General features: G+C 39.1%; 1 protein-coding gene across 5 annotated transcripts in view; it reads left to right on the top strand.

Annotated features, from left to right (window-relative positions):
* Positions 1–1,406: 1,406 nt before the first annotated feature.
* pde6a (phosphodiesterase 6A, cGMP-specific, rod, alpha) overlaps positions 1,407–19,643 on the top strand; it is a 61,536-nt gene continuing 43,299 nt past the window's right edge. For 3 of the 5 annotated variants that reach the window (XM_048542963.1, XM_048542962.1, XM_048542961.1), the window contains exons 1-3: positions 1,827–2,485; positions 10,926–11,078; positions 17,359–17,448. In XM_048542963.1, the coding sequence (XP_048398920.1) occupies positions 2,018–2,485; positions 10,926–11,078; positions 17,359–17,448 (711 nt within the window). In that variant the 5' untranslated portion in view covers positions 1,827–2,017. Of the gene's footprint in view, positions 1,439–1,826; positions 2,486–10,925; positions 11,079–17,358; positions 17,449–19,643 lie in introns of those variants that run through there. The other 2 variants (XM_048542965.1, XM_048542964.1) reach the window with 2 other exon arrangements.

The raw sequence follows: 19,643 nt of genomic DNA, 5'->3' as shown, positions 1-19,643 counted from the left end.
CTTTCTGCTTTTGAATTTGATTAAAATGAATATGACTGCATGGTGGTACAGGGGTTGGTATTGCTGCCCTTCAATGCTACGGACATGGGTTCAGTTCCAGCCTTGGGTAATGTGTTGTGTAGCATTTTTATGCTTTTTCTGTGTCTGTGTGGCTTTCCAACAGGTGCTCTGGTTTACTCCCAGAGTCCAAAAATGTGCAGGTTAGGTGGATTGGTCATGCTAAGATGCCCTTGGTGTTGAGGACCGTGTAGGCCAGGTGGATTAGCCATAGCTAATGTGGCATTACAGGAAAAAAAACAGGTCTGGGTAGGACGTTCTTTGGAGGATCAGTGCAGACTCTATGGGCTGAAAGGCCTCGATCTGCATGGTAGCAATTCTATTCTAAAACCCACCTTTCTACTTGAGAGTGATGCATGTACCAGCAAAGAGGAGGAGGAGACATACAACTCAAAACTGACTATGCCTCCAGTAGAAATGTTGAGAGTTTACCAATTAAATTAGTTCCAGAAGCGTTTCAAAATATTGGTAAATTTTACACTATTTGGCAAGTTTTAAAATGTTTACATATACTAAAAATCACTTACATAGTAACTGCTACTGTACAACCACGAAAAAATTTAAATGGTCCAGTCATATTTAGATGACATTTTTAATGATTTGCTATTAGTTTACAAACAATTCTTATTTTTGAGATAAACAGATTTTCAACTGTGTCAATAAAATTTAACTAAGGGCTACGTTTTATCTGTGAGTTTGTTCCTCTCAAACTTGTGTAAAAGTTAATTAAACCTGCCTGCACATTGTAGGCTCATAAGGCAATTACACTGGCTCTTGAACTGGTTTGAAATGGGACATGAAGAAAGAGTCAGGGCCTCCGATGGCACTTTGTGCAAGAGGTTGCCTTACCCACTGCAACGCCACAACTTGGACTGTATATTTGGCATCAACTTCAACTGCCACCTACCAAATTACAAACATGGCAGCCTGAGGCCTCAAGATATAATCAGTTGGCCACTTAAAGGCCTCAGATAGCAGATAGGCAAAGAATATGCCCAAAACCTTTCTTCACAATGTGTAAAATATTCACAATGAAAGGCAGGATTTGGGGGATTCAAGCATAAAACAACTATAGCATCCAATTTTATGCACGTTCCATGTACCCTCAGCCTCTCACAGTCAAATTCTACCCAAATTTTCCTCTCAAACATTTCCAAAGCTGAAACATTTATAAACTCGTAAGTATGCACGTATGCAAAAGTTTAGCTATTTTCACTACTGCATCATAAGGATAACCTTGTACCCACAAGGCCTATATCTGCTAATTTAATTCTCAGATAAAGAAGTCTTATCCCATTATAAGCAGTTAAATCAATAAGAGATGACAGGAGGATTTTCAATCCAAACCCAGTTCAAGTGCCTTCTATTCTTTGTTTAGAAGGTAATGATTTAATTTTAATTTCAAGAAAGTGCAAGCAGAATTTGAAAATGTAACCATACATGGATAATGCAGCATGTAGGAATGGAGATTTCCAAGCTGGTTCCAATTTTAACAGTGATTTTTATAAGTTTCTTATGCTACAGGAGCTTCTGACATATTAAATGAATGATATAATAGCTGTGCCAGATACAATAAGTGTGCATTCAGTTGTTCTTAGTTATTTAGTACAGTTAAATAGACATTGGGGGCTAGCGCTCAATAGTGATCTACATGAATGATTATCACTTAACATTAAAATATATCTCAGTTTGATTTGTTCGAGGCTTAATCTATGTCAGGTGATGTTAAGGTGTAATCCTACTTTCACCTTCAGCATTACTGAGAAAATGTAATTGAAAGTGGTTGAGTGCTGCACCTAACTGTGGATCTGTATAGGTGGTTAGTAAGGCTACTGTTACCATGATACATTGTTACTCCTGAAGCCCTGAAATGGAATGAATGTTCATATATTATTAGTTTATTTCAGGAAATTAGTTTTTCTAATACAGTGGGTAAATTCAGGAAACAACGTATCCCAAAATGAATGTGACCAAAGAAGAAGTGGAGAAATTTTTGGACAGTAACCCTAATTTTGCCAAGGAATACTATGACACAAGATTAAGATCTGTACATATTGCGAACATGCTGGGATCTCAAGAATCAAATGTGGACTACAGTACTTTCCAGGAGGTAAACTGTGTTGAGGAAAGTGAAATTATTTTTGAGCTGATTCGAGACATGCAGGATATTAATATGGAAAAGACAGTGTTTAATATACTCAGAAGAATTACATTTCTCATTCATGCAGATTGTATGAGTTTGTTCATGTACAGATCCAGGAATGGAACTCCTGAACTTGCCACTAGGCTATTTAATGTTCAAAAAAATTCTGTTTTTGAAGATTGTTTTGTTTCACCAGATTGTGAAATAGTTTTTCCTCTTGACACTGGAATCATTGGATATGTGGCTCACACTAAGAAAACAGTGAATATCCAAGATAAAAACAAGGTACTACAAATACGTGTTAAAACATTTGACTGATGCTCTGAACTAATGAAACATATTTAATATAACAGAAAACATGTAGGTGTCGATACACTCTGCACTGCAATTTAAAATGTTGGTAGAGACATTATTTCCAGGCAAAAGCAAGAGAATTTACTGCACTTATTTTTCAATGATGATTATTCTTGTGAAAGCCAATGTATGTCACATAATGAGAGAAAGCAAAAGTATGAAGCAAAGAAAGCAAAAAAGAATCTTCAATGGAAGGTGTACAGAGGTAGCAGGAGATATCAAAAGAAGACAGGTCAAAAATACAAAGAGGAAATGAGAAGCAGACATAGAGAAAGGGTAGACAGAGGCACACAGATGATGATGCAAGTGTGAAGATAAAGAATGAAAAAGTGAGGGAGACAGAGTGTAAAAACAGTGCAAAATAGACTAGAAAAAGATGTACAAAAATATCTATGAACAATTCAGATAAAAATAAACTAACAAAAATTTAAGTTAATTTTTTAGAACAAACAGAAGTGTGTTTATTTCTGTTTTAAGCAATTTAACTTCAAGAGCAAAGTTTGAAAAATAGCTGTAACTGTTACAATGTAATTTTGCTATCAGAAATAAACAGACAGTATGCAATAAAATAATTCTCCAAAGAAGGTTTCATTTGATAAATCTTTGAAAATGATTATTTGTAATCAAGTTTCTGCTGGGAGTTGATAAAGTATTGTTATGTAACGTATGTGAAAATCCTATTGAAACATCAGCAAATTTTTCAGCATTAAATGTGTATTGAGCTGTGCAATTTTTGCAGTGTTTATGAAAGGCCTTTGCAGTTGAAATGGAAATCTGAAAAAGGGTACATTAAAGCATAAAGAAAATTAGCAGATTAGATTACATGAGCACAGAATTGAATGCTTAGAGAGGATGCAGAATGTTATACTTAAATACACTGCAGCAAAAGCCCCATTATTTATTAAATTAATTCTCTTTGCAACTTTGTGGAATGCAAGTTTCCACACTTGAATTCTACGGTTAAAGATTATGTACGTAGACAGAAAATATATGTAATGATTTTAAACTTCGCACGTGTGCAAAGGACAAATTTCTATTTCGCTATTAATGAAGCAAAACAAGAATAAAACTAAATTCCATACAAATACTATAAGTAACAATGAACTATACCGGTAACCATTATGGCCTACAGAGGTTTTATTGGGAACTTTACTGCTACACTAATATTTTGGCTTCTTTATATATCTATATTTTAGATTTAACTCCACATGTAAAAAAAAATCTAACGCATCATCATGTGTGCAAATAACAAAGCATTCATGAAAATAATACCCTTGCATAAGTTCATTCAACTGAAAGAAGAAAGTTAACATTATCTTGGAAAGTAAAAACAAAATTGCTGGAAGCTCAGCAGGTCTGGCTGTATCTGTGGAGAGAAACCAGAGTTAATGTTCTGGGCCCAGTGACCCTATCTCAGAACACAAATGGCTCATTCTCTGGGTCACTGGACCCAAAACGTTAACAGATTTCTCTCCACAGATATTGCCAGACCTGTTGAATTTTTCCAGCAATTTCTGTTCTTGGTTCTGATTTCCTTTTAAGTTCTTCAGTTTTTATTATCTTGGAATACATTTTTTGCCCTTAATGTAGATATTTATGCAATTACTGTAGACATTATGTACCTGTTGAGCTGATTATTTTAATCCTAGCTACAAACTATGTACAACTGATTGCCAAACTCAGGGGTGTTTTTTATGTATTACAATGTAATTTCAAGGGACATTATGGAAGGTTACTAAAATGTGAAAGAAGTTGTTATTTGAAGCATTTTAGGAAATGCTAGAGTGCAATCTTGCATTCAAACTTTAAGGTTTTGGATGTATGACTGGCTCATTCTCCCTTTATGATGTTATATTTTGTACTTCAGTTACAGATTCTAGAAACAATAATATTTATAATAAATACTACAGAAATCTCTTAATAATGTCAAATATGTGCTTATCTAAATGAAAGTTAAAATGTGCTTCAGTTACTGGAGGTATATTTTAACAAAATGTTAGCACATGATTCTTATTGAGAGAAATTTCCATAATCAGTATTGGTCAAATATTTGTAACAAAATAAAGACAGTGATGTTATAAATGTGAAGTTATTCACTTTGGAAGCAAAACAAGAAGGCAGATTGCTACCTAAATGGCTAAAAATTGGGAGAGGTGAGTGTGTAGTGGGACCTAGGTGTCCTTGTGCACCAGTCGCTGAAGGTAAGCATGCAGATGCAGCAGGCGGTAAAGAAGGCAAATGGTATATTGTCCTTCATTGCGAGAGATTTCGAATACAGGAGCAGGGATGTGTTATTGCAGTTATACAGGGCCTTGGTGAGGCCACACCCAGAATATTGTGTGCAGTTTTGGTCTCATTTTCCGAGGAAGCATGCTATTGCTCTCGCGGGAGTGCAGGAAAGGTTTACCAGGCGGATTCCAGGGATAGTGGGTCTGACGTATGAGGAGATATTGACTAGCTTAGGATTGTTTTCACTGGAGTTCAGACGAATGAGAGGATTCTTATTGAGACTTATAAAATTCTAAGAGGACTAGATAGGGTAGATGCAGAGAAAATGTTCCCGATGGTGAATGTGTCCAGAAACTGGAATCACAGTATGACGATTCATTGTAGATAATTTAGGATGGAGATGAGGAGACATTTCTTCATCCAGATAGTGGTGAGCCTGTGGAATTCATTACCACAGGAAATATATTCAAGAAATATATTAAATATATTCAAGAGGCGGCTAGATATAGAATATGAGGTGAATGGTTTCAAAGGTTCTGGGGAGAAAGCAGGATTAGGCTATTGAGTTGGGCGATCAGACAAGATCATGATGAATAGCAGAGTAAGCTCAAAGGGCCAAATGGCCTCTTCCTGCTCCTATCTTCTATGTTTCTATGTTTAGAGAGGTGCCTTACAGTTGCTGGCAGTCTCTAAAGATAAGACCGTTTAATGAGGGCATCATAATTAGCTATGGAAAATAAAATCTGCTGGAAATACTTAAAGCTAGTTAGCAATTGGAGAGTGATAAGGCAAGTTACTGATATTTCAAATTTGTATAGTACACAGGATTATATCATTTAGACTGTTGTCTCATAAAGACTTAATCATACAAACTAATCCTGTCATACTTATAGATACAAGGATTACCTTTGTAGGTCGTACATTCTCAAGCTGATTTAATGGAACATCTTTGTCAGCACAGTTACAGTTATGAATCATACTTTTTTCATAGCATTTTGCATTTTATGATCAGGAAACTAAACCTCATGATTATGTGCTAAACAAACTTAATCGAAAGAATAGTTTTCAATGTCTTAATTGCAAAATAAGCTTGAAAATCTAAAGCTATTGTACTTTTATAGTTAAATCAAATGCTGTACATACATCTCAGATTATTCAGTATTACTAGCAAGCTTTTTTGATTGAGATATCAATAACTCATTATCAAATAGTAGAATGATACACCATAGTGTTAAAAAGGCCATTTGGACTAATATTTTTGTAGATATATATTTCTAGACAGGTTCATTTTTCCCTTTGACTTGCTTCCTCCCTATTTCTAGCCTTTAGTATTATATTTTCTGAGATATTCAGAAATAGTAATCATATTTGTATGTTAGGAATATTAATATATTTATTTATGACTTATATTAAGTATGCTATTTTTTCTCGTACTGTGGATGATATTCACTATCATGCTTTGTCTTATTCCAATACGTTCACTCAAATTTCCTTATATAGTTTGAGATAGTTACAGCTATTTCCTTGTGGTTAGAATTTTAGTTTCTGTTTTGTGCAAGTAGGATAGCTGCATCATTGTTTTCCAACGTTGTTGTTTACGTAAGCGACAGGCAAAGACAATTTCAGTATTGGATTGAAGGGTGATGTGTTTGCTACATTTATAGACACAAATGTGGTTTAGGATCACATTAATTGTGTTTTGCAAGGTGCATGTATATTTGAGCTAATACTGACTGTATTAATTGGAGTAGAAATGCAATTGTGATAGGGGACATAGGAATACGTGAGACCATGATGGAAAAGGCCCAAATTACAGATCAAAACTGAGGCTCTAACATTTTTATGCTGAAAAGTGAGAAGTATATCCCTGAGGAATGGAATATGTGTTGCTGCATGACATCCAATAATATTATATAGTATTCTAAATACCATTGATAATGATAAATGTCTCATTCATTGTTAAAAAAAATGCCACTCCATTGGTGTTGATGGCAACATCCAATAGAAAAGCAGCCAAATGATTTATGATTGCTTAATATTTTGTGTGAGATAACCTGAAGTTGTAATCAAGAAACAACATTTTGTAATTATGTAGACAGTTAATAACCTACACTTGACATCATTATCAACATGACTCCAGGGAATCTATAGACCAAGACCACCAAAATTGGTAGTGAAGTATTGGCAAAAAGAGTGAAATGTTTCGGTTTCCGATAAGCCCAGATGGACGTCAAGAAGAAACAATGGAAGGAGCATATGAACATTCCAAAATCCCATTAATCCATTTCAGAAATATCACATGGCTCACCTCTGGCAGGGTCTGTGGATCTAATATTAGATTATTTAGTCATCTCAGGTCCAGCATCACTGGAATGGAAGCAAGTGATCCTCAATCATAAGGGCTGCCTAAGAACTGCCAAGTTTATTTGTAAAATGAAAAATCTCAGTGTTAAAACCTTATTTCATTTAATCTCACCATGGCCCCTGATGACCGCCCATCGTGAATGTTAATAAGGTGTAAGGGCGAAAGGTGGTGGAGTCAAACAATAATATGGATTTCTTTGCACATGGGCTATAAGGGTCAATGGCAATAGATAGAATGGCACACATCATCACAATGATATGAAGGGCTCAGGGTTGGGCGTGTGGATGAAGTCACGAAATGGCATGATTTGGAATGAATGGAGCTAAGTAAGAATCAATGGCTGCTATTCACAATCTGCCAGCTGTGGAATGTTGCCCAATTTGGGATTCATTGCCAAATTTTCTTTAAAAAAGCACAAGTGCTTCAAGATGTAGGACAGCCCAGATTTCATACAACTGAAAAAAAATGCCACAAGCTTGAAATGACTGTTGACAATATTTTCATGAATCATCTCTCGGCAAGTTAACTTTTTTTTCAACATGCAGAGAATCCTCCATTTTTTGAAAAGGATCTAGTGGACAGAAATATAATGTATGCATATAAGAAGACCTCATGCGACCTTCCCAACCTATCACCAATTTGAGACAAACAAAAACAAAGTTGCTGGAAAAGCTCAGCAGGTCTGGCAGCATCTGTGGAGGAGAAAACAGAGTTAACGTTTCGGGTCCAGTCACCCTTCCTCAGAACAGTTCTGAGTAAGGGTCATCAGACCCAAACATTAACTCTGTTTTCTCCTCCGCAGATGCTGCCAGACCAGCTGAGCTTATCCAGCAACTTGTTTTTTGTTCCTGATTTACAGCATCCATAGTTCTTTTGGTTTTGTCACCAATTCAAGCCTTAAGTGGGCCAAATAAGACCTCACCCACATCACACTGATTAACTGCCTTCCCGAGGGAGCTTGCAGTTCCGGGGTCATATCCCACCATATGAGCTAGGAGGCCTAGGTTCAAGTCCCATCTACAAAAGAGGTGTGTAAAAAGATTTTCTGAACAGTTTGATTGTGTGACAATACTATGGCTTTAAGAGGAGACCCATCCCTCTGTAACCCACACGCCCCTTACACTGCAGACAATTTATCATAGCCAACTCACCTAACCTGCACATCTGTGGACTGTGGGAGGAAGCTAGAGCACCCAAAGGAAACCCATGCAAGCATAGGGAGAATGTGCAAACTCCATGCAGACAGTTGCCTGAGGGTGAAATTGAACCCAGGTCCCTGCCACTGTGAGGCAACAGTGCTAACCACTGAGCCACCATGCCACCTTATGGAATCAACATAAAGAGGTGATGTCAAACTTGACAGAACCAGGATTTTAGTTTAACTTTCAGTAGTTGCTGGGGTCTTGAAGCTGGATGTGGAAGCCGTTATTCCACTCCCTGTTACAGTTAAAAGCTTGGGTTTTCTTCCTGCTGCTAGAATTGCATGTGAGACAATTTATTTTACTGAATTTGTGTTTGCCAAGGGTGTGTTTATCGGATGTTACTATATTGGAACAGTTGCTGTTTGGTTGTTAAATAATCTAATCCAATAGAGGTAAATTATTCCAATTCTTCTCTTTGTTAGTTTTGAACTGTAATATGAGAATAACGTGTGTTTTGCTTCATGTCTGGTAGTTTGATCAATCGAATTGCATTTCGAACACAACGTCTTACACTTGTCCTTTAAAAATAAGAAAAAGTTGGAGTCTAGGCTATCTTCCCAGTATATTTCGCTTTGCTTTTGATGACGGCATCCCAACAATAGTATTAGATGTAGAATTCCAAGATTCTGACCAATATCAATACAATAATGGCAACGTATTCTGGAGCCAAAACGTTGTATTACTTGGAGGGCAAACTGGAGCTGACGATGTTGCCTTGGCATGACAGATATTTGTGTTGATTGCATGATACTTGAGAAGTTAATGCGGAGGAGAAACTTTTTCTTTTAAAAATAAAGCAACATGAAAAATGAACACTGTACCTTCACAAAGTGGATTCTGGAAAGCTATGTCTCATTTTGTGGTTTCCACTGCTAAGTATAAGATCTGAGAAATTGGCCCACATATTCATTATTCCAGTTTGGATGGGAATTCCACATATGGACCCTGTGGAATCCCCATCAGAACAAACTCCAAAGCAGTTGCTTGATAAATTGACACTTGGATCCCTCTGAATATATCTATTTAAAGTGGCAAATTTGGAGATTTCTGATGAAATTGTGTGAATAATTACTAGAAAAAGTTAATTTATTAAATACATAGTGTAACTCCTGAGTGACTATTCAATTGACTCCATATTTACAAGCTTCAGCCCCAAATACACCTCCCCAGGCCAGCGACACCCCCACCCCCTGATGGACAGAATATGAAATAATGTTTCAGCCCTACTCCAGACCTAACACCTGTTTACCTAACCGCTGATCCCCAAACGCCACCCCAAAACATTTCGCCTCTGATGACTGACCACCCTCTCCCATTCCCATCCTTCGCCTGAAACCCTTTCACGCGTCCACCCCTTTCCTTGTTCTGGATTAGTTCCTTTTTTCCCTCTACTCCTCTTTCCCCTGCTTCAGACCCAGCAAAATCCTGGGTCAAAATCCTGGAATTCTATTCTTAATGGCATTGTGGGTCAGCCTACAGTAGGTGGATTGCAGCAGTTCAAGAAGTCGGCTCACCACTACCTTCTCAAGGGCAACTAGGGATGAGCAATAAATGCTGATCCAGCCAGAGATGCCCACATCCCACTGATGAATTTAAAAAAAACCTTCTACCCCTGCTCTGGACTAGTCACCCCTTCCCCACTTCACTCTTTTCTGGATCCATTGTTCCAAACCCTTCCCCAACATCTGAACTTTTTCCCAACTGGCACCATCCAACCTGGCACCTAATGATCATAATTGAAATGAGATAATTTTCTCCTTATTGTTGCATCAAGTTCATCAGCTCCAATCCATTGCATGGACAATAGAATGCTTGAAAACTGTCTTTGCACAACTGATTCTGATTGGAGAGGGAGCCATTGGAAAGTGTTACAGAGCAGGCTGGGACCAACACCACAGTGGGAGAGATTGACCAGCAGTAATAAAATAACACTGCCCCTAAGTGACAGTCAAAATGAACGAGTTCGTTCAATATCTCAGACACAATTTCATTTGAAACATCGGAAAATTCCAACCTCCATTTGCATTTAAGGAGCAAAAAGGGAATCCTTCAAGTCTACAATGTTTTTAACATCAGAAATAGATGGAGTATTTCTTGTTGCTCTGTTAGTAATATAAGTGCAGGGTACATTTTTAACGTCATCTTGTATGAAATTAGGAATTGTATTTTTGTTGTGACTACATTTCAGGTGTTGCGAAAATAAACATTTATGCTCTTTAGTTACGAGAAAACATGCTTGTCACAGACTTTACAAATATCAAAACACTCCTTCTCAAAATACAGATTGTTATAGTAACTCAAGAGTAAGAAAAGGTGTTGGAGGTCGGGGCAAGTTATCCCACACGCACTGCTCCTGTCTATTAAACCTTAGCATTCTTGGTTGAACCCACAAGACTTTAAGGCAGAAAAGATCAGATTCTAGGATCAGATATAATTATTATTATTTTTACAGGTTCTTGGTTTGGTGATATGTTTTGAGAGTGTCCAACTGGCTATAATTTTCATACATGATATTTTAGATTGATCATTGAAAATTTCATTTAGTTATATTAACTGACTATTTTCTGTATTGTAGGATGAACATTTCTGTGATTTTGTGGACACCCTGACAGAATATGAAACAAAAAGTGTTCTGGCAACTCCAATAATGAATGGAAAAGATGTAGTTGCCGTTGTAATGGCTGTAAACAAAGTAACGGGATCACATTTCACCACCAAAGATGAAGAAGTAAGAATTTGTTTTGCTTTGTTTTGTACACATTCTCTGCGTCCACAGATTTTAAAAATTAAAATTTTAAAATTCAACATTTTTTCCAGAACATCTTCTGGTATCACAATAATCAGTTTCGTTTCTGTGACAGAAAAATTAGGCGAATAAAAATGTTACCAGTTTTCTGTCCCATAATGATTACAGTATAATTTTCACTACTGGCCAGGGCCTTCTCACAATATATTAACTGATGCAGTTTGAGGATATTTAAATATCTATAGAATAGGGATGAACATCACTGGAATTCTGAAAACCATGAATTTTGCCTCCAAGGTACCTATTCTTCAACACATTGATTTATTTTCACCCAGTTGTCTACCTTAACCTTTTTCCACCCATTCTAGAGCTGCTCCCAGAGGTAACCTCAGGGTTGGCCATTCCTATGCTATGAAAGTCTCACAGGATTGAAGTGGCTTTTCTACTATTGCAGCTTGGTGATGGGAGGGAGCTGCTTCTGACTACATACTTTAAAGCTGTGCCTCAGCTTCCTGTTCACTCTTTAAGTAGTTCTCTAGGGATGAGAAAAGGCAGCTTTTCCTATGTCTACTCCTGCTGTCTCCATTTTATTAAGCCATAAATCTTCCTTCACTGGCCACCAGGCTTCTTGGTCTTATGATTGCTTTCCACTCCTGAAAGTACTTAGACTGTGGTTATACCCGGGGCCTCAGCTATCCAGTATGCAGGATGCAATCTGGTCTGGCCTGCACTTACAACCGAGGCTTCAATCTATCTTGGTATAGTAACTGATTGATTGCTGATTGTTGCAGGAGTGGACGGGTGTTACAGCTGTCAATGCCACAATCTGCATGATTCTTTCAATAAGCAGAAAGTATATTTAAAGTAGAAACTAATAATTGTTTCATTATCGATGGTGTAAAGGCTTATGGATAAAAGATTCTGAAATACTGATTAGCCATGATCATATTAAATGTTGGGATAGGCTTAATGGGCTGAATGGCCAATTCTTGTTCCTTTGGGTCCCTTGACGTTGCTACAAATGATAATCACAGCTGTCAATTGTCATGCACGCTGAAAGATTGACTGAAGTGTCCATGCATTGGCAGAGTGTTCCTCAAACATCTTACTTAATAGATTTGTAGGTTTAGAATTAGAGGTACAGGTAGCTTACTGGTCTACATCTTTTGATAAGCTGACGTTTTCTCAATTTCTCCATACCCTTCTTGCTCCCTTTTACTGTGAATGATTCACAATGTCCCAGGAGAAAGTTTTTGAGTTGATAGGTAAATGTGAAAGCATGTGATAGAGGGGATGATGTCATGAAGACCAAGGTAGCAGAATACAAATGAAGATCTTGGCCTGAAGACTTCCCTGTGGTCTTATCCTCAACAAGCACTTCCCTATTGTCCTTATTTTGATCCAAAGTTAAAAAAAATTGTTTCCAGGCAAACACTTGACCTTCTCCTCTAAAGGATGCAGTTCTCTAGATCTAGTTTGCAGGCTCTGGTATTTTTTACCAAGCCATTTTGTGCAACTTGCTATTGTGACAAGGTTGGAAAAATTAGTTAAAGGTTAAGTTTTGAGGAATTAACTTTCAAATGCTATCAGACAGCTGATGGAATAGATAGAGATAATACAGTGTGGAACTGGAGAGGCACTGCAGGCCAGGTAGCATCAGAGGAGCAGGAAAATTGACATTTCAGGTCGGGAATCTTCCTCAGAAATGGGGGAGGGGGAAGGGAGCTCTGAAATAAATAGAGAGAGGAGTGGTGGGGCTAGAGAAGGTAGGTGGAATGGTGATAGGTGATGCAGGTAGGCAGCGGTGGGGTTTGGTAAGTGAGGTGGGAGGAGCAGAAAGGTGGGAGAGAAGATGGCCAGGTTGTGCCAGGTTGTGTCAGATCAAAGAGGCAGGGATGTGAGGAAGAGTTGGTCATGGGATGAGGCCAGGGGTGGGGAGATTTTGAAATTGGCAAAGACCACACTGAGACCTTTGGGTTGTAGGCTCTCAAGGCAGAATATGAGGTGCTGCTCCTCCAGTTTCCGGGTGATGTCATTGCGACGCTGGAGGAGGCCCAGGATGGATATGTCACCCAGGGAGTGGGAGGGGGAGTCGAACTGGTTTCCAACTGGAAGGTGTTGTTTGTTGTGAGCAGAGTGCAGATGCTCTACAGAGCAGTCTCCGAGCCTCCGCTTGGTCTCACCGATGTTGAGGAGGCCACATCAGGATGCAGTAGTTTTGGTTTCACTCTGTTAAAATAGAGTAAGGGCGTTTGCAATTATGTATCCAAGTATTTGATGCCAGGAGGTTACAAATATGCTAAGCTGCCAGGTTGGTGACACCTTATAGCAGTGCAGTGCTCCTGCCCTCTTAAATTATAGTTGGTCATTAAATTAACATCAAGGCCTTGATGCAAGCCTGATTGAGGAGTGATGTCAACTTCTACTTATCCTGTCTGCCTGTGCCTTCCACCACCTTCCTTGCCCAGCCATTTGTGTTGATGGTGTTGGCAATGATAGTGGTGTGGGTCTGATCATCAGATTTAACTTTGATTTGTCATCTAGAGATAGTAAGAACTGCAGATGCTGGAGTCAGAGATAACACAGTTTGGAGTTGGAGGAACACAGCAGGCCAGGCAGCATCAGAGGAGCAGGAAGGAAGATCCCGATACAAAACATCAACCTTCCTCTCCAATAAAAACTGATTTGCTTTCAAATGACAAAGAAAAACTCATTGAATACCCAGTGACACATCACATACATGAAAAAAATGTCTCTGTTTCAATTTGCTCACTCTATATATTAGTCTGAATTCATACAGTAAATTGGATCTGGAAACATTCCATAGACTGCTCTGCTTAATGTGCTGTCTTTGAACAAGTCCACCATGTTGTCAATGCAGTCAAATATGTATTTCCTGTTTACCTGCTGCAGTACAAAATCAAAATCCTGCAGTATCTCTGTTCTTTGCAGCTTCACTCAGGGAGACGTGTGAGATACGAATTCATTCGATCTTTCAGGGTTAGCACAGCAATATTCTTCCTTTACTTCCATTGGAATCATTTTATTTTTCTTGACCCACGCCTCAAAAATGTTGAAGATCATTCAAGTGATTTTGTGACAACTTTTCAATGTCATCAATGTTGGCACAGACTAAGACAGTGAAACATTTCTTGCTTCACTTTCAACAATTACACATTTTGGCTTTAAACCTGAAAGAAAGATTTCATATAAAAAAAAACTCTAGGCAATACTTTCCCTCAACAATGTGGGCATTTCCCAGGCAAGATACAGCAAGAAATAAGAAAGTGAAATTATTGACTTCAAAAAGATAAGGTTTGATTTTCCATCTGAAGTTTTAATGGCAAGATGAGAATATTGCTAGTGAACAGTGAGGATCCTACTTGCCTACATTAAAATCTTGTAACTACTTTCCTAGGTACTGGTGAGAAACTGGATGGTGCTAATTCCCCACATGAGACTCAAAGTTGTTATCTGATTGCATTTTGCTGGTCACTTCTCTGCCTTGGATAGCATTGCCCACTCTCTCAGGAATGACCAATAGAAAAGCATCACCTGCACCTTGTTAGACATTAGACAAGCATCAGCCTTAGCAGATCATCATGACATCCCCAACTCACTTGTAATATAGTCCACTACTTCAATACTGCATGTTGATAACTTGCATTGCAATGTTGCTGCCAAGCTGCTTTTCGCATGGGGACAGGCACCCATCACATGTATTGGAGCAGGTTTCACCTTAATGTTCTTAGCTTACTTTGTTAGCATTTGCTAACTTTCTGCTTACTTGAATATTCAAAGTATCTCTATCTTGCTTTGTTTTGCCTTTTTTGTGCATTGCCACTTTATTCAGGACTTGTAGTCTCATGGTAGTTCTGCTTGGCCTTGCCTTTTACCTTCGACAAAAAAGCCAGGCCTGTGATCAGTCTGGGGTCCTGACACAGTTAAGATCATAGCTGGATCTCAGCTAGGTTTTTGGACACAGTCAAATGGCCACATGGAGTGATCAGGGTCAGGGAATTCATCTCAATATAGTCTGTCAACTGGGCCATAGTGGTTCCTGCAGATTGAGACTGACCAGTTCAGGAATTATAGGTGAGCTAGTTGGGAGCTGCACGTACATTAGCGAGGGCTTTAGTCTGTTATCAGTTGGGGCAATCCTTCCAAATTGTTTGGGGGTGGGCAGTGGTCACTTCTGGAGTTTGCTCACTGAAGCCTAAGGAAGCTTATCAGGACTCCCTGGTGTGGAAATCAAGTGTGGGAATTAGAGGAAGAATGCTAAGACACACAGCGAACAATAACTATCAAGTGGGGACAATTTAACAAATGAGGATGGGCAATATTAGAGCATGGGAAGTCTTAGGGTACTGAGGGAAGTGTGGATGGGGAGGTCATTTATGATCATCATCACCCTAGTATTGATAAGGGTACTGTGCATAACAATGTTTGACTGTATGCCTGGGACTCACTGCAGGAGATGACGAGTTAAATAAAAGAATTGAGTGGGGAGGTTCAAACCTGATGGGATTGATAGGGAGTGCAAGGCAGAAAAGAGCATGATGGTTTGATATGTCACTAGTGTTGTTTTCCACCCTCATCCGAATTCCAAATATACAATGAGACTGATAAGTAGTTGCCGACATACCAGGAGAATGTTCCTTCAAACGGTGGGCATGATACTGACCTGGATAATAATTTAGAATCAGGCTTTCAGGGCCTGGTACTGTGGGCTCCTCTGGTGATCCAGACAAAAGAGGACTGCTCTCCTCTCCACCTCCCTGTCCTCCAGGACTGGTCCCTGTTCATGAAATGAGGTGCCAATTCAATTTGATAAGACACAATTCTTAGAGATCTTCGCAGACTGAAACTCCCTAAAATTTACATTTAGGCAAATTTGGGAAAATTCAATGCAGTGAAACAGTCTGCTTTCCTCTGTATTAAAAAATATCTCAGAGCATAGCAGTACAGGATGTTGATAATACCCTTTTGCAGCCATTGCTGCAGGCTTTGTCATGATTTCATGTTTTTGCTTAATCTAACTCTACTGCAAATAGTTGGTGCAATCATCGAACAAGCATCTGTTAGTTTGGCTAATCTGGAGTTACTCGTCCAGATCTGCGGCTTATCATGGGCATTCCTCTGTTGGATTTACTCTTCAGTTGGCTGGAATGGCTGACAACTTTTCACAGCCAGTGTTCTGCAATGCAAATTATCTGTATTTTATTCATTCCTTCTTCAGTGTAATAACTAAATAGTCAAAATCCCAATTATTTACGTGATCACCAGAATATTTCAGCAGCTGGCAGACAATTTGTTTCGTCATTCAGTGACAGATCTGGTTCTACTACCACGTCCCATTATCATCTCCAAGGAAAACTTGCTTTATTTAGATCATCCTGAGTTCTAAAAAAAATGCTGCTTTTCTCAAACTGGATTCCTTTCTGTACTGCATACTAACTTCATATGACCAAGCATGGATAAGAATTGGCTGTGACATTGACCAAGAGAACATTAATTCAGTTCTGTTTTGACAATGAAATTGAATTGATACCTTACTTCATTCACATATTTAATATGGATGTAGCTAGTCATTCTTTCTGTGATTTGTCAATTCCTCAATGTTTTTCAGACAAGATTTCTGAATTTCTATTTTCCTCTCAGCAGTTACATTGTTGCCATCAGCTTGTATATGGCTCATTTGAATATGTACATAACACATATTGGATGAATGGGCATGGAAGTGTCATGGACAGTATAAGAGACAATGTGGAGTGGCTGGGGGCCAAGAGTTGGTACAAAAGATATAAGGGGCTGTCAGAATGTATGGGATGATGGGTTGGCATTGATTGGAACACAGAGGACATGGAGAAGCCATTTTGGCCTTGCCTCTCAAAAATTTCACAAAACTATGATTCATGACTGCTCTGAGGGGTCATGTATTTTGTGTCATGGAAGAGTTGGTTTGAATCCATGAAAATTACAGAGAGCTAGGAGATGTCTATCCTCACAAGGAGCCAGTCCGGTTGAGAGTGTAGAGTGTGGGCTCACTGTCTGTGCCTTTATGACATCCGAGCAAAGACTGAGAATGGATCAATAATCCTGAAAATGAGTCCCCTCGCCATTTTTAAAAGGCTCCAGTATTACTCCAACTCCATGGCTATCCAATGATTAAGTTCACGGCAAATATAATGGTAGAAACTTGAGACTTGAGTTTCTTAGTTTTTATCTAGTATATTGAAAGTGATTTCATTTTGACTTTCAGATATTGTTAAAGTATCTCAATTTTCTCAACTTAACACTCAAGATCTACCATCTGAATTACCTCCATGGATGTGAAACCAGGAAAGGGCAGGTAAAGTTAAATGGGAATGTACAAAATATAACAAGTACCAATACAACTTAAACAAGTGCTTAGTAATATTTTGCACAATAAATGTGATAAATGACTTCAGTTGTATCAGACAATTGCTGGGCAATTGAATCTACACTACAATTGATGGGCATCATAGGTGGGGCATCTATGCATCATCGTCTCTGTACATGTATGTTTTCATCACTATATCTTAAAAGATAAACATAAGTAGCTACTTCATTAAACAGAGCTTCACAGAGTAGTCTTAGTAATTATAGAATTAATATTATAATTATAAAATTAGTTACTTCATTGAACAGACCTCCACAGAAGTTTACTAATACCCATGAAGGGACCAAAGTGCCATCCTTACCTGATCTGGTCTACATGTAACTCCAGGCCCACAGCAATGTGATTAACTCATAACTGCCCCTCTGAGTACTTAAGGATGGACAATCAATGCTGGCCTAGTCAGAGATACCTTCATCTCATGAATGATTAAAGAAAATTTGGGAGCGTAAATAGATAATGTCATTAAGACAGACAAATGATAGTTCTTGGTTTTGATCCTGTAGCATATATTCTCAAACCACAGTATACATACAGCTGAGGGTACATAAGATATTCCAGCATTGTGATGCATTGACATCCTAGGAGTGAGATATGTCAGGGTGGTGTCTGACTTGAAGGAGAATTTGCAGGCAATGGTATTCCTGTACATCTGCTGTCCTTGTTCTTTTACATGGTGGCTGTCACAGGTATAGAAGGTGCTCTGGTGAGGTCCTCCAGTGCATTTATAGATGATCTTATGTCTTACGGTCTTATGGTCTTATCTACATAGCTAAAGGCCAAAATTTCTACGCTCCAATTAAGTGGTCAAAATATGCGTTTCTTTCTCTATGATCATATTTAAAATGTATGGTGTAGCATTTCTCTATAACGAACTGCATCTGTCACCACATACCCAATCCTGCTGAAATAGGGCAGCATGGTGGCTCGGTGGTTAGCACTGTTGCCTCACAGTGCCAGGGAGCCGGGTTTGATTCCACCCTCAGGTGACTGTATGTGTGGAGTTTGCACATTCTCCCTGTGTCTGCATGGGTTTCCTCCCACAGTCCAAAGATGTGCAAGCTAGTATCCAGGGATGTGTAGGTTAGGTGCATTAGCGACCAGATGTACAGGGTTACAGGGATAGGAAAATAGGATGGATCAGATTAGGATTCTCTATGGAGGGTCAGTGTGGACTTGTTGGGCCAATGGCTTGTTGCCACACTGTAGGGATTCCATGAGCTTTATCATCCTGTCTTTCCTGATCTTTGTCACAATTTGCAACAAGTTCAATTTGACCTCCAATTTCATTTGAAAAAAAAAATTATTTTCTCAATTATTAAATCCAGATTACTGGTTTATGTAGTTTAAAAAATAGTGCCGTCATATTGTTACATTAAACACTGACAACCAACACCATTGCTATATTAGTGATAATGGGAACTGCAGATGCTGGAGAATCCAAGATAATAAAGTGTGAAGCTGGATGAACACAGCAGGCCAAGCAGCATCTCAGGAGCACAAAAGCTGACGTTTCGGGTCTAGACCCTTCATCAGAGTGGGGGATGGGGTGAGGGTTCTGGAATAAATAGGGAGAGAGGGGAAGGCAGACCGAAGATGGAGAGAAAAGAAGATAGGCGGAGAGGAGAGAATAGGTGGGGAGGTAGGGAGGGGATAGGTCAGCCCAGGGAAGACGGACAGATCAAGGAGGTGGGATGAGGTTAGTACGTAGGAAATGGAAGTGCGGCTTGGGGTGGGAGGAAGGGATGGTTGAGAGGAAGAACAGGTTAGGGAGGCAGAGACAGGCTGGGCTGGTTTTGGGATGCAGTGGGGGAAGGGGAGATTTTGAAGTTGGTGAAGTCCACATTGATACCATTGGGCTGCAGGGTTCCCAAGCGGGATATGAGTTGCTGTTCCTGCAACCTTCGGGTGGCATCACTGTGGCACTGCAGGAGGCCCATGATGGACATGTCATCTAAAGAATGGGAGGGGGAGTTGAAATGGTTCGCGACTGGGAGGTGCAGTTGTTTATTGCGAACCGAGTGGAGGTGTTCTGCAAAGTGGTCCCCAAGCCTCCGCTTGGTTTCCCCAATGTAGAGGAGGCCACACTGGGTACAATGGATACAGTACACCTCATTTCCTACCTA

The sequence above is a fragment of the Stegostoma tigrinum genome, chromosome 13, assembly GCF_030684315.1.
Source record: "Stegostoma tigrinum isolate sSteTig4 chromosome 13, sSteTig4.hap1, whole genome shotgun sequence".
NCBI lineage: Eukaryota > Metazoa > Chordata > Chondrichthyes > Orectolobiformes > Stegostomatidae > Stegostoma > Stegostoma tigrinum.
The sequence above is the reverse complement of the archived record's forward strand: the minus strand, read 5'-3'. Positions and strand labels throughout refer to the sequence as shown.